Source organism: Biomphalaria glabrata, chromosome 17 (genome assembly GCF_947242115.1).
Source record: "Biomphalaria glabrata chromosome 17, xgBioGlab47.1, whole genome shotgun sequence".
NCBI classification, from domain to species: domain Eukaryota; kingdom Metazoa; phylum Mollusca; class Gastropoda; family Planorbidae; genus Biomphalaria; species Biomphalaria glabrata.
Genome location: NC_074727.1, coordinates 27,351,293 through 27,367,469, shown reverse-complemented (window position 1 = coordinate 27,367,469; position 16,177 = coordinate 27,351,293). Strand labels below are relative to the sequence as shown.

The following is a 16,177-nucleotide window of genomic DNA, read 5'->3' as shown; positions in this document are numbered from 1 at the left end:
GTCAACGGTTACATGACTTATCCAGCCCGCCCCCACTTGCAATATACGTTTCCATAACAACCATGAAAAGCGGACCCGTCAAACGAATGATTGGAATGGACCTCATTCACCAATCGTAAACAAACAACATTTAGTCATGTGATCTTATTGATAAAACAATGGAAAAAACTGTCACGTGACAACCATCATGAATTAAACATGAGATCGTAAATTATATAGAAGAGATAGAGCGCCACGTGGCTAAATGTTGTTTGTTTACGATTGGTGAATGACGTCCATTGAAAGCTGGTGAGTGAAAGTTGTCAATAGACTTCAGTGAAGCTCTAGTCGCTAGCGGAACTTTTGAGGGGGGGGGGGGCAGCATTTTTTTTCCCAAACCTTAACCCAAAGCAGGTCAAGTAACGTGCGGGCAATGTGCGACTGACATGCAAGGTACAAGTAGCGAATGTACATCTTGATTTCGCGTGTTTCACATGAGACTTCTTGTAGTAGGTGTCAGGACTGAGTTCTGGTCAGCCTGGGTCTCCTCTTTACTGGAGAGGAGAAAGGGGGGGGGCAATTCAGGGTGTTGACTTCAAAAACTGTTACTGTTTTGGATTGTTTTTACTTGCTGAGATGTTTTGTTGAATAGAATGTAACTCATAATGAAGCAGAGTGGTTTGTTCCTAGGCCAGGACAGTTGGACTTTTGGTTATAGATAGAGTTGAAGTGTAGACTCTAATTATTTTCTGTATAGTCAATATTCAGGCTATGAGAAATTGAGGTGTTATATTTTAATTGATACTGTGATACTGGATATTTCATTAGTCAGAACTGAGCCTGTATTATAGTACAGTGTATGTTATAAACATGTTGTATGTCTGTAAATTGGCATTCTGAATTTTTATTCTGTCGTTATATGTGTCGTTACGGTGTTACCCAGGACTGGGGTACATTTAGTAATCAACATCGAAGTACACATACGTATAGTAGAGAAGAAAAAGAGGCTTGACAGTAGGCTTGATATGGTCAGAAGAAGAAGCTTGACAGTAGGCTTGATATGGTCAGAAGAAGAAGCTTGACAGTAGGCTTGATATGGTCAGAAGAAGAAGCTTGACAGTAGGCTTGATATGGTCAGAAGAAGAAGCTTGACAGTAGGCTTGATATGGTCAGAAGAAGAAGCTTGACAGTAGGCTTGATATGGTCAGAAGAAGAAGCTTGACAGTAGGCTTGATATGGTCAGAAGAAGAAGCTTGACAGTAGGCTTGATATGGTCAGAAGAAGAAGCTTGACAGTAGGCTTGATATGGTCAGAAGAAGAAGCTTGACAGTAGGCTTGATATGGTCAGAAGAAGAAGCTTGACAGTAGGCTTAATATGGTCAGAAGAAGAGGCTTGACAGTAGGCTTGATTTGGTCAGAAGAAGAAGCTTGACAGTAGGCTTGATATGGTCAGAAGAAGAAGCTTGACAGTAGGCTTGATATGGTCAGAAGAAGAAGCTTGACAGTAGGCTTGATATGGTCAGAAGAAGAAGCTTGACAGTAGGCTTGATATGGTCAGAAGAAGAAGCTTGACAGTAGGCTTGATATGGTCAGAAGAAGAAGCTTGACAGTAGGCTTGATATGGTCAGAAGAAGAAGCTTGACAGTAGGCTTGATATGGTCAGAAGAAGAAGCTTGACAGTAGGCTTAATATGGTCAGAAGAAGAGGCTTGACAGTAGGCTTGATTTGGTCAGAAGAAGAAGCTTGACAGTAGGCTTGATATGGTCAGAAGAAGAGGCTTGACAGTAGGCTTGATATGGTCAGAAGAAGAGGCTTGACAGTAGGCTTGATATGGTCAGAAGAAGAAGCTTGACAGTAGGCTTGATTTGGTCAGAAGAAGAAGCTTGACAGTAGGCTTGATATGGTCAGAAGAAGAGGCTTGACAGTAGGCTTGATATGGTCAGAAGAAGAAGCTTGACAGTAGGCTTGATATGGTCAGAAGAAGAAGCTTGACAGTAGGCTTGATATGGTCAGAAGAAGAAGCTTGACAGTAGGCTTGATTTGGTCAGAAGAAGAAGCTTGACAGTAGGCTTGATTTGGTCAGAAGAAGAAGCTTGACAGTAGGCTTGATATGGTCAGAAGAAGAGGCTTGACAGTAGGCTTGATATGGTCAGAAGAAGAAGCTTGACAGTAGGCTTGATATGGTCAGAAGAAGAGGCTTGACAGTAGGCTTGATTTGGTCAGAAGAAGAAGCTTGACAGTAGGCTTGATATGGTCAGAAGAAGAGGCTTGACAGTAGGCTTGATATGGTCAGAAGAAGAGGCTTGACAGTAGGCTTGATATGGTCAGAAGAAGAGGCTTGACAGTAGGCTTGATTTGGTCAGAAGAAGAAGCTTGACAGTAGACTTGATTTGGTCAGAAGAAGAGGCTTGACAGTAGGCTTGATATGGTCAGAAGAAGAGGCTTGACAGTAGGCTTGATTTGGTCAGAAGAAGAGGCTTGACAGTAGGCTTGATATGGTCAGAAGAAGAAGCTTGACAGTAGGCTTGATATGGTCAGAAGAAGAAGCTTGACAGTAGGCTTGATTTGGTCAGAAGAAGAAGCTTGACAGTAGGCTTGATATGATCAGAAGAAGAAGCTTGACAGTAGGCTTGATTTGGTCAGAAGAAGAAGCTTGACAGTAGGCTTGATATGGTCAGAAGAAGAGGCTTGACAGTAGGCTTGATTTGGTCAGAAGAAGAAGCTTGACAGTAGGCTTGATATGGTCAGAAGAAGAAGCTTGACAGTAGGCTTGATATGGTCAGAAGAAGAAGCTTGACAGTAGGCTTGATTTGGTCAGAAGAAGAGGCTTGACAGTAGGCTTGATATGGTCAGAAGAAGAGGCTTGACAGTATGCTTGATTTGGTCAGAAGAAGAGGCTTGACAGTAGGCTTGATTTGGTCAGAAGAAGAGGCTTGACAGTAGGCTTGATATGGTCAGAAGAAGAGGCTTGACAGTAGGCTTGATTTGGTCAGAAGAAGAGGCTTGACAGTAGGCTTGATATGGTCAGAAGAAGAAGCTTGACAGTAGGCTTGATATGGTCAGAAGAAGAAGCTTGACAGTAGGCTTGATTTGGTCAGAAGAAGAAGCTTGACAGTAGGCTTGATATGGTCAGAAGAAGAAGCTTGACAGTAGGCTTGATTTGGTCAGAAGAAGAGGCTTGACAGTAGGCTTGATATGGTCAGAAGAAGAGGCTTGACAGTAGGCTTGATTTGATCAGAAGAAGAAGCTTGACAGTAGGCTTGATATGGTCAGAAGAAGAAGCTTGACAGTAGGCTTGATATGGTCAGAAGAAGAAGCTTGACAGTAGGCTTGATATGGTCAGAAGAAGAGGCTTGACAGTAGGCTTGATTTGGTCAGAAGAAGAAGCTTGACAGTAGGCTTGATTTGGTCAGAAGAAGAAGCTTGACAGTAGGCTTGATATGGTCAGAAGAAGAGGCTTGACAGTAGGCTTGATTTGGTCAGAAGAAGAAGCTTGACAGTAGGCTTGATATGGTCAGAAGAAGAAGCTTGACAGTAGGCTTGATTTGGTCAGAAGAAGAAGCTTGACAGTAGGCTTGATATGGTCAGAAGAAGAGGCTTGACAGTAGGCTTGATATGGTCAGAAGAAGAAGCTTGACAGTAGGCTTGATATGGTCAGAAGAAGAAGCTTGAAAGTAGGCTTGATATGGTCAGAAGAAGAAGCTTGACAGTAGGCTTGATTTGGTCAGAAGAAGAAGCTTGACAGTAGGCTTGATTTGGTCAGAAGAAGAAGCTTGACAGTAGGCTTGATTTGGTCAGAAGAAGAAGCTTGACATTAGGCTAGATTTGGTCAGAAGAAGAAGCTTGACAGTAGGCTTGATTTGGTCAGAAGAAGAAGCTTGACAGTAGGCTTGATTTGGTCAGAAGAAGAAGCTTGACAGTAGGCTTGATTTGGTCAGAAGAAGAAGCTTGACAGTAGGCTTGATTTGGTCAGAAGAAGAAGCTTGACAGTAAGCTTGATTTGGTCAGAAGAAGAAGCTTGACAGTAGGCTTGATTTGGTCAGAAGAAGAAGCTTGACAGTAGGCTTGATTTGGTCAGAAGAAGAAGCTTGACAGTAGGCTTGATTTGGTCAGAAGAAGAAGCTTGACAGTAGGCTTGATTTGGTCAGAAGAAGAAGCTTGACAGTAGGCTTGATTTGGTCAGAAGAAGAAGCTTGACAGTAGGCTTGATTTGGTCAGAAGAAGAAGCTTGACAGTAGGCTTGATTTGGTCAGAAGAAGAAGCTTGACAGTAGGCTTGATTTGGTCAGAAGAAGAGGCTTGACAGTAGGCTTGATATGGTCAGAAGAAGAAGCTTGACAGTAGGCTTGATTTGGTCAGAAGAAGAAGCTTGACAGTAGGCTTGATATGGTCAGAAGAAGAAGCTTGACAGTAGGCTTGATATGGTCAGAAGAAGAGGCTTGACAGTAGGCTTGATATGGTCAGAAGAAGAGGCTTGACAGTAGGCTTGATTTGGTCAGAAGAAGAAGCTTGACAGTAGGCTTGATATGGTCAGAAGAAGAAGCTTGACAGTAGGCTTGATATGGTCAGAAGAAGAAGCTTGACAGTAGGCTTGATATGGTCAGAAGAAGAGGCTTGACAGTAGGCTTGATATGGTCAGAAGAAGAAGCGTGACAGTAGGCTTGATATGGTCAGAAGAAGAAGCTTGACAGTAGGCTTGATATGGTCAGAAGAAGAAGCTTGACAGTAGGCTTGATTTGGTCAGAAGAAGAAGCTTGACAGTAGGCTTGATTTGGTCAGAAGAAGAAGCTTGACAGTAGGCTTGATATGGTCAGAAGAAGAAGCTTGACAGTAGGCTTGATTTGGTTAGAAGAAGAAGCTTGACAGTAGGCTTGATTTGGTCAGAAGAAGAGGCTTGACAGTAGGCTTGATATGGTCAGAAGAAGAAGCTTGACAGTAGGCTTGATATGGTCAGAAGAAGAAGCTTGACAGTAGGCTTGATATGGTCAGAAGAAGAGGCTTGACAGTAGGCTTGATTTGGTCAGAAGAAGAGGCTTGACAGTAGGCTTGATTTGGTCAGAAGAAGAAGCTTGACAGTAGGCTTGATTTGGTCAGAAGAAGAGGCTTGACAGTAGGCTTGATTTGGTCAGAAGAAGAGGCTTGACAGTAGGCTTGATTTGGTCAGAAGAAGAGGCTTGACAGTAGGCTTGATATGGTCAGAAGAAGAAGCTTGACAGTAGGCTTGATATGGTCAGAAGAAGAAGCTTGACAGTAGGCTTGATATGGTCAGAAGAAGAAGCTTGACAGTAGGCTTGATATGGTCAGAAGAAGAAGCTTGACAGTAGACTTGATTTGGTCAGAAGAAGAGGCTTGACAGTAGGCTTGATATGGTCAGAAGAAGAGGCTTGACAGTAGGCTTGATTTGGTCAGAAGAAGAGGCTTGACAGTAGGCTTGATTTGGTCAGAAGAAGAAGCTTGACAGTAGGTTTGATATGGTCAGAAGAAGAGGCTCACAGAACCAACGCTTTTTCTATATGCAATCATGTTGACACGCGCAAAATGTCTGATTTTTAAGAACCTTTTGAAGAATGTATTTACGTTTTAAAAAAATCCAATATGAATATATAGGTCCTCAATGTATTCAGAGTACAACCGATTTGTTCCTTGGAAAGAAAAAAATAACCCTCCACAGATAAAAATGATTTATACTAGCTCGCCGCTGAAAAAATAATATTTGAACAAGACGTCCTGTGATTGTGTTCAACACGTCCTGTGATTGTGTTCAACACGTCCTGTGATTGTGTTCAACACGTCCTGTGGGAAACTAGAATTGAAAACTCTGAACAAATAAAAAAAGAGGGAGGAGCAAATTAGAAAATGTTTTGTTTAGGATTCAAGAATAAATTGTGAGTTCTAGTAGAAAGTTATTTATACAATAGACAAATCTCAGATGGAGTCAAGGTTGGGAAAGAGGCGACTCGGAAACAAAGATTTGAGTTCAATTGTTTCTCTTAAAAGTCAAAGTTTCTCATGAAGTCTACAAAGTCTTTCTGTCAATACTAATGACAACTTCATACGCAAGTACATAGACACTGTCGCCATAGTTGACAAGTCTGTGTAATATGTAGCTGATGTTAGTGACAGAGTGTTTTGTACAAAAAATGTTTTAGTTTTTTTCACTTACATACAAAAGAAAACGTATTGGTCTGTCTGGTTGGGGGGGGGAGCATCTATCCCACGGTCCCTTCTGGCACCCACCACTCTTTCATTTTATATTTACTAATGATTTAATTTGAGAATAGAGTGTGGTGCGACATAATATACAAATGGGTTTAAATATCAATATATTAGATAGATATTCAACTAATTTTGTTCACAAACTATGATGTCCGCATTCAATTGGACGGCTCAAAGGGTTAGAGTCGAAAGAACATTAAATGCGATCGCCCCCCCCCCCCGAGTAAGCGAACATATTAGAAGGATATACCCGAAAGAGTGGAGTTGGTCGAGAGGGGGGGGGTGATCGCCCCCATCGCTCTGCTTCTTGATCCGCCAGTGAGTGAAAGCCGGATGTTGTCACAAATGGCACAAATAAATTTCATTGAAAGGTGGAAGTTGTTATAAATAGACTCCAGTGAAAGCTGCACTATTAACTCCTTCAGTCGCGAAGAGACTATGGATCATATCATGGAAAAATTACTGGTGATAAATGTTTCTATATATATTGTTATAATCCCGCCATTCACACCGCCATTCAAGATTGTGCAAAAGGTGCGCACTGCCAAAAACTAGACACAAAAAAAGGATGTTCACATTAGGAGACTAACGATTTCCCCCCAAGTCTAGAGCCGAGATGAAGATGCAGTGCTCAGGGCAGATGTGCTCAGGGCAGATGTGCTCAAGGCAGATGTGCTCAAGGCAGATGTGCTCAGGGCAGATGTCCTATATGTTTGTCATGTCTCCATGTAAATAAACATCCATGTCTCGTTGAGTTACCTCCCCTATGTGATTACATTGGTGTCAGAAGTGAGATTATAGGCGAGAGGAGGTAGGCTTTGATTACAATGACATATTTGAAGCTATTACATTAGCTCTCAATTAAAGAGCTAAGACAAGAGCTTCGGGACCGAGGTTTAAAACCCGTCGGTAGCAGGGAAACGCTCACGGCTCGTCTGCGGCAAGCTCTGATCAATGAAGAAGAAGATCCGGAGACCTATCAATTTGAACCTGGGATTGTTGAGGTCATTGGCAAGATCCAGGACTGTAGGGATGCATAAAATGAACATTATGGGGAACATGAGTAGAAACATGATGTGGAACAAGGTAGATGAAAGTGTATTGCAATTAGAAGACCAAATAGACCAAGGTGATCAAATGCTGTCGCAAAAGAAAGAAGGAATAGACTCATTAATGAAGGAGCAGTTGCCTGGTCAGGACTGTGGCTGCACAAACAGTGGTGATGGAGGCGCTGGGGATTGGAGCGCTGTCTGTGACTGTGTTGTGGCTAAGTCTTGCATGGATGACTTTCAAGACGAGAAACGTGACAACGATTGTTGCGACGATCTGAACGGGATGTGCCAAATCGAAAGGAAAGAAACAAATGAAGAAACAAGAGAAGTCGGTTATGTGCCTGAAGTGTTTGTTCCTGGTGTACCTACAACGAGTACCCCGATGAGCCGGACAGATCAAGACAACGTTGGGTCTGAGTCCAAGCTTGCTGCTGTGGACCTTAAAGACCTCTGTTTATCTGTCGGTACCTTTGACGATAACTCAAACCATGAAAGCCTGAAGACCGTTTCTGATTCGTTGCCTTGTATGTCATCCTCCTGCCATCTGTGGCTTCCACCGATCGACCTCCTCCTGAACTGTCTCCACGGCACTGTTTCTTTTCCAGACGAAAAGTGCTAAGAAGAGGGCAATGTTATAACTCTGCCATGCGGACCGCCATCAAAGATAGTGCAGAAGGTGCGCACTGCCAGAAACTAGACAAAAAAAGGATGTTGACATTAGGAGACTAACGATTTCCGCCCAAGTCGATGTAAATAAACATCCATGTTTCGTTGAGTTACCTCCCCTGAGTTATGACAAAATACATACATCTAATATATAAAGTAGAATGTGAGGCGTATGTATGTATGTATGTCTCCGTACTCCGTATAGAAATCAAAACCGTTTCACCGATTTTGATAAAACTTGGCAGAAATGTTCCTTGGGTACTAATTTAGACCGTAGTGTATGTATTGTAGCCCTAAAACAAACTTAAGACCCTCAAAAAAAAAAAAGTTGCCTAACTCTATAAAAGTATTGTATCTTATAAATCTAGGCCATGTTTACATGCCGTGTCTAAATGATGAGACAAGACCGAGAGGTCACGCATGCGCAGCAGAGATGAAAATCTCTAGATCTAAATTAGCTCTCATTCAAAAAAACATAATTTTGTTATTTTACACATCAAAATAATAATACGTGTCTATTCATTTAATTATTTGATGCACATTAACTTCAAATTTGAGTTTACAAAACATTTTTTTTACATAAAATCGTTCGCTCTAAATCAGTGATTCTCAACCTTTTAAGCTCGGTGACCCCTTTTTACAACCCCCCACTCTGCGGCGACCCTCCTTCACACAGCAATAGAAGAAAAGACAAAAACAATCCATATTTTCGATGGTCTTAGGCGACCCCTGGCAAATCGTCAATCGACCCCTAAGGGTGTCGCGACCCACAGGTTGAGAACCCCTGCTCTAAATGTTAATAGCTTTAAAGGTCTTGACATACTTTTCCGTAACTTGCGGCACAATTATATCGCGTAGTGATACAAATGAAATGAACGTCAGAGGTCATAATATCGCCCATTATAAAGGCAAATTCTAAAACTAATAAACTATTTACATAATACAATTTACTTTCCAATGTGTTTTTTTTTTTTAAAGCATTGAAGCCTACAGCTACATTCAAGAAGACGAGCTACAGTTACCGATTCGGTTTAACTTTAAGTCTTTATTTTCAATTTACTTTTTTCATTAAGATTTACTTAGGCGCATTTAGATCTCTTAGCAACTTATGATGAATGAAACACGGCTAATGTATCTAGGTCAACACATTACACCTAGGTCAACACAAGCTCACTTCACATTGTGTATAGTCTTTTACTATAATAGGCTCAAAGTTTTTATTTATTGACTAGACTACTGTGGCATTCAAATTGTTTAGATTCTAAATCTAGAGCTACATAAAATTAAACTAACAATGTTATATAAACAATTACATTCACGTGTTCGATTTGATTATAAAATACTAGATGAATTGATTTATTTTTTTAATTATCATCATTTTGTTCACGTCATTATTGAGTATTCAAACGGAATAAATGCAGGCTATTTGTAGAAAGAAAAACCCGAGCAAAGCCGGGACAAATTAAAGCTAGTATATATATATATATATGAAGCGCTGTTAGAAAACAAAAATACTAAAATGTAATATATGGCAAACATGTGAACAAAACAAAGTGAAATACTCTCTTCAACCTTTTGTAAACCTTTTTTTTTTTCTTCTTATCTGATACAGACTCTTGAAGATCACGACCTTTTTGTTCTGATCTAAATCACAAACTCTTTCAACAGCACAGTGGAAAGACACAGTGGAGAGAATCAGAAGATGCACAGTGGAGAAAAACAGAAGAGGCACAGTGGAGAAAAACAGAAGAGGCACAATGGAGAGAAACAGAAAAGGCACAGTACTTATCACAATGGAGAGAAACAGAAGAGGCACAATGGAGAAACACAATGGAGAGAAACACAAGAGACACAGTGGAGAAACACAATGGAGAGAAACAGAAGAGACACAGTGGAAAAACACAATGAAGAGAAACAGAAGATGCACAATGGAGAGACACAATGAAGAGAAACAGAAGAGGCACAGTGGAGAAACACAATGGAAAGAAACAGAAGAGACACAATGGAGAGAATCAGAAGATGCACAGTGGAGAGACACAATGGAGAGAAACAGAAGAGGCACAGTGGAGAAAAACAATGGAGAGAAACAGAAGAGGAACAGTGGATAGACACAATAGAGAGAAACAGTAGGTACACATTGGAGAGACACAATGGAGAGATACAGTAGGGGCACAGTGGAGAGACACAATGGAGAGAAACAGAAGAGACACATTGGAGAGACACAATAGAGAGAAACAGAAGAGACACAGTGGAGAGACACAATGGAGAGAAACAGAAGAGGCACATTGGAGAAACACAATGGAGAAAATCAGAAGATGCACAGTGGAGAAAAACAGAAGAGGCACAGTGGAGAGAAATAGAAGAGACACAATGGAGAGAAACAGAAGAGGCACAGTGGAGAAACACAATGGAGAGAAACAGAAGAGACACAGTGGAGAAACACAATGGAGAGAATCAGAAGATGCACAGTGGAGAGACACAATGGAGAGAAACAGAAGAGGCACAGTGGAGAAAAACAATGGAGAGAAACAGAAGAAGCACAGTGGATAGACACAATGGAGAGAAACAACAGAGGAACAGTGGAGAAACTCAATGGAGAGAAACAGAAGAAACACAGTGGAGAGAAACAAAAGAGACACAGTGGAGAGAAACAGAAGAAACACAGTGGAGAGAAACAGAAGAGACATAGTGGAGAGAAACAGAAAAGACACAGTGGAGAGAAACAGAAGAGACACAGTGGAGAGAAACAGAAGAGACACAGTGGAGAGAAACAGAAGAGACACAGTGGAGAGAAACAGAAGAGACACAGTAGAGAAACAGAAGAAAGAAAGTGTAGAGAAACCAAAGAGACACAGTGGAGAGAAACAGAAGAAACACAGTGGAGTGAAACAGAAGAGACACAGTGAGAGAAAAAGAAGAAACACAGTGGAGATAAACAGAAGATACACAGTGTAGAGAAACAAAAGATAGACAGTGGAGAGAAACAGAAGAAACACAGTGGAGAGACACAGTGGAGAGAAACAGAAGCGAAACAGTGGAGAGAAACAGAAGAGAACAGTGGAGAGAAACAGAAGATACAAAGTGGAGAGAAACAGAAGAGACACAGTGAAGAGACACAGTGGAGAGAAACAGAAGAAACACAGTGGAGAGAAACAGAAGAGACACAGTGGAGAAAAACAGAAGTGACACAGTGGAGAGACACAGAAGTGACACAGTGGAGAGAAACAGAAGATACACAGTGGAGAGAAACAAAAGATAGACAGTGGAGAGAAACAGAAGAAACACAGTGGAGAGACACAGAAGAAACACAGTGGAGTGAAACAGAAGAGACACAGTGAGAGAAACAGAAGAAACACAGTGGAGATAAACAGAAGATACACAGTGGAGAGAAACAAAAGATAGACAGTGGAGAGAAACAGAAGAAACACAGTGGAGAGACACAGTGGAGAGAAAAAGAAGAAACACAGTGGAGAGACACAGTGGAGAGAAACAGAAGCGAAACAGTGGAGAGAAACAAAAGAGAACAGTGGAGAGAAACAGAAGTTACAAAGTGGAGAGAAACAGAAGAGACACAGTGAAGAGACACAGTGGAGAGAAACAGAAGAAACACAGTGGAGAGAAACAGAAGAGACACAGTGGAGAAAAACAGAAGTGACACAGTGGAGAGACACAGAAGTGACACAGTGGAGAGAAACAGAAGATACACAGTGGAGAGAAACAAAAGATAGACAGTGGAGAGAAACAGAAGAAACACAGTGGAGAGACGCAGTGGAGAGAAACAGAAGAGACACAGTGGAGAGAAACAGAAGCGAAACAGTGGAGAGAAACAGAAGAGACACAGTGGAGAGAAACAGAAGATACAAAGTGGAGAGAAACAGAAGAGACACAGTGAAGAGACACAGTGGAGAGAAACAGAAGAAACACAGTGGAGAGAAACAGAAGAAACACAGTGGAGAAAAACAGAAGAGACACAGTGGAGAGAAACAGAAGTGACACAGTGGAGAGAAACAGAAGAAACACAGTGGAGAGAAACAGTGGAGAGATACAGAAGAAACACAGTGGAGAGAAACAGAAGAGACATAGTGGAGAGAAACAGAAGTGACACAGTGGAGAGAAACAGAAGAAAGACAGTTGAGAGAAACAGTGGAGAGAAACAGAAGAAACACAGTGGAGAGAAACAGAAGAAACACAGTGGAGAAAAACAGAAGAGACACAGTGGAGAGAAACAGAAGTGACACAGTGGAGAGAAACAGAAGAAACACAGTGGAGAGAAACAGAAGAAACACAGTGGAGAGAAACAGAAGAGACACAGTGAAGAGAAACAGAAGAAACACAGTGGAGAGAAACAGTGGAGAGAAACAGAAGAAACACAGTGGAGAGAAACAGAAAAGACACAGTGGAGAGAAACAGAAGAAACACAGTGGAGAGAAACAGTGGAGAGAAACAGAAGAAACACAGTGGAGAGAAACAGTGGAGAGAAACAGAAGAAACACAGTGGAGAGAAACAGAAGAGACACAGTGGAGAGAAACAGAAGATACAAAGTGGAGAGAAACAGAAGAGACACAGTGAAGAGACACAGTGGAGAGAAACACAAGAAACACAGTGGAGAGAAACAGAAGAAACACAGTAGAAAAAAAGAAGCGACACAGTGGAGAGAAACAGAAGAGACACAGTGGAGAGAAACAGTGGAGAGAAACAGAAGAGGCACAGTGGAGAGACACATTGAAGAGAAACAGAAGAGGCACATTGGAGAGACATATAGTTTAGACACAGTGGAGAGACACAATGAAGAGAAACAGATAAGACACAGAAGAGATACACAAAGTACATATCAGACAAGTGTAAAAGTGCAACCGTAGAGACATTTTAGAAGTGTCTTTTTGTAGAGACATTTATAATTGTCTATTTGTAGAGACATTTATAATTGTCTATTTGTAGAGACATTTATAATTGTCTATTTGTAGAGGTCCCTGTTTAGCTCGAGTGATTGTTCAGGACCTAGAAAACAAACACGTGATTTACTTGTATTGATACAGATGTTTATATTGGAGTCCTCTACTGTCTTGTAGCTGAACTCTAAGATGCATCCTAATATTGGGCGGCATGTCACTTCCAGTATAACTGGTCAATTTCTCCAGATAGTAACGAGCTAGGCGACCTTGATTGTCTTTCTCTTCTTTGGTCAGTTGGTATGGGAGTGGAGCGCCATCTTGAATCTCTTTCTCTGTGAAACTTTGTCCCTTCAGTACGTAGCGTGTTTCTTCTGGAACTGTCCAGCCGCTAGGGAAATGTTCTTCTGTAAGCTCTGGAGGAAGTTAACAATAAAAAAATGAAACTTTAGGAGTCTGCCTGACTCTACTTACATTAGGAGTCTGCCTGACTCTACTTACATTAGGAGTCTGCCAGCCATCAGCACAATTGTGCCCACAACCGATCCCAATGACTTTGGATTGACACCTCAACGCAAACACTGAGTCAGCGGCGACCCCTCTCTTTGATGACCTAGCACACTCAAACATTCATCCCCTAGACAATACCCGTCACAATCACGTGACACTACTAAGAGTTTAATTTTCACGTTCTCTGTCAGTGATCACGTTGTAAAACTCAGACTCCAATTTGAACATTTAAACAAAGAGTGATAGCTGAAAGTGTTTGACTACCTCTCTCTCTCTCTCTCTCTCTCTCTCTATATATATATATATATATATATATATATATATATATATATATATATAAATACAGAGCGGGGTAGCTGAAAGTGTTTGACTACCTCTCTCTCTCTCTATATATATATATATATATATATAAATACAGAGCGGGATAGCTGAAAGTGTTTGACTCTCTCTCTCTATATATATATATATATATAAATACAGAGCGGGATAGCTGAAAGTGTTTGACTCTCTCTCTCTCTATATATATATATATATAAATACAGAGCGGGATAGCCGAAAGTGTTTGATTCTCTCTCTATATATATATATATATATAGGCCTATATATATAAATACAGAGCGGGATAGCCGAAAGTGTTTGACTCTCTCTCTCTCTATATATATATATATATTTATATATAAATACAGAGCGGGATAGCTGAAAGTGTTTGACTCTCTCTCTATATATATATATATAAATACAGAGCGGGATAGCTGAAAGTGTTTGATTCTCTCTCTCTCTCTCTCTCTCTCTATATATATATATATATATATATAAATACAGAGAGTGATAGCTGAAAGTGTTTGACTCTCTCTCTCTCTCTCTCTCTATATATATATATATATATAAACAGAGCATGATAGCTGAAAGTGTTTGACTCTAAATATATATATCTAAACAGAGAGTCAGGTGGAATAAGATGGGGGCAGAAATCAGGCCGAGAGTCACATTGAGAGGTTGTAGTCATTTAGATGGTGTAGTCATTTAGAGGGTAGTCATTTAGAAGGCGTAGTCATTGAGATGGTGTAGTCATTGAGAGGGTGTAGTCAATGAAAGGGTGTAGTCATTGAGAGTGCGTAGTCATTGGTGGTGTGTAGTCATTTAGATGGTGTTGTCATTGAGAGGGTGTAGTCATTGAGAGGTTATAGTCATTGAGAGTGCGTAGTTATTGGGAGGGTGTAGTCATTGGGAGGGTGTAGTCATTTAGATGGTGTAATTTAGGTGGTGTAGTCATTAAGATGGCGTAATCATTGAAAGGGTGTATTCATTTTAAGGGAACAGTCAGGTAAATGGTGCAGTCTGGTGGAAGTTGAGGTCAGGTGAGTGGTGCAGTTTGGTGGAAGTTGCGGTCTGGTAAATGGTGCAGTCTGGTGGAAGGTGTAGTCTGGTGGAAGTGTAGTCTGGTGAAAGTGTTGTCTGGTGGAAGTGTAGTCTGGTGGAAAGTGTAGTCTGGTGGAAGATGTAGTCCGGTGAAAGTGTAGTCTGGTGGAAGGTGTAGTCTGGTGGAAAGTGTAGTCTGGTGGAAGGTGTAGTCTGGTGGAAGGTGTAGTCAGAAGGTGTAGTCTGGTGGAAGGTGTAGTCAGAAGGTGTAGCCTGGTGGAAAATGTAGTCAGAAGGTGTAGTCTGGTGGAAGGTGTAGTTAAAAGGTGTAGTCTGTTGGAAGGTGTAGTCTGGTGGAAGGTGTAGTCAGAATGTGTAGTCTGGTGGAAGGTGTAGTCTGGTGGAAGGTGTAGTCTGGTGGAAGGTGTAGTCTGGTGGAAGGTGTAGTCTGGTGGAAGGTGTAGTCTGGTGGAAGGTGTAGTCTGGTGGAAGGTGTAGTCAGAAGGTGTAGTCTGGTGGAAAATGTAGTCTGGTGGAAGGTGTAGTCTGGTGGAAGGTGTAGTCTGGTGGAAGGTGTAGTCTGGTGGAAGGTGTAGTCAGAAGGTGTAGCCTGGTGGAAAATGTAGTCTGGTGGAAGTTGTAGTCTGGTGGAAGGTGTAGTCTGGTGGAAGTGTAGTCTGGTGGACGGTGTAGTCTGGTGGAAGGTGTAGTCTGTTGGAAGGTGTAATTTGATGGAAGGTGTAGTCAGAAGGTGTAGTCTGGTGGAAGGTGTAGTCAGAATGTGTAGTCTGGTGGAAGGTGTAGTCAGAATGTGTAGTCTGGTGGAAGGTGTAGTCTGGTGGAAGGTGTAGTCTGTTGGAAGTGTAGTCTGGTGGAAGGTGTAGTCTGGTGGAAAGTGTAGTCTGGTGAAATTGTAGTCTGATGGAAGGTGTAGTCAGTAAGTTTAAAGAGTACGTGTAACGAGTCTGATGGAAGGTGTAGTCTGGTGAAAGTGTAGACTGGTGAAAGGTGTAGTCTAGTGGAAGGTGTAGTCTAGTGGAAGGTGTAGTCTGGTGGACGGTGTAGTCTGGTGGAAGGTGTAGTCTGTTGGAAGGTGTAATTTGATGAAAGGTGTAGTCAGAAGGTGTAGTCTGGTGGAAGGTGTAGTCAGAATGTGTAGTCTGGTGGAAGGTGTAGTCAGAATGTGTAGTCTGGTGGAAGGTGTAGTCTGGTGGAAGGTGTAGTCTGTTGGAAGTGTAGTCTGGTGGAAGGTGTAGTCTGGTGGAAAGTGTAGTCTGGTGAAATTGTAGTCTGATGGAAGGTGTAGTCAGTAAGTTTAAAGAGTACGTGTAACGAGTCTGATGGAAGGTGTAGTCTGGTGAAAGTGTAGACTGGTGAAAGGTGTAGTCTAGTGGAAGGTGTAGTCTGGTGGAAGGTGTAGTCTGGTGGAAGGTGTAATAAGAAGGTGTAGTCTGGTGGAAGGTGTAGTCAGAAGGTGTAGCCTGGTGGAAAATGTGGTCAGAAGGT

At 41.6% G+C, this 16,177-nt stretch overlaps 1 protein-coding gene across 1 annotated transcript in view; it reads right to left on the bottom strand.

The window, feature by feature from the left end:
- LOC106059147 (aplysianin-A-like) overlaps positions 1–16,177 on the bottom strand; it is a 44,428-nt gene that overhangs the window by 21,803 nt on the left and 6,448 nt on the right. The window contains exon 4 of the mRNA XM_056014980.1: positions 12,936–13,218. Within this exon, the coding sequence (XP_055870955.1) occupies positions 12,936–13,218 (283 nt within the window). The remainder of the gene's footprint in view (positions 1–12,935; positions 13,219–16,177) is intronic.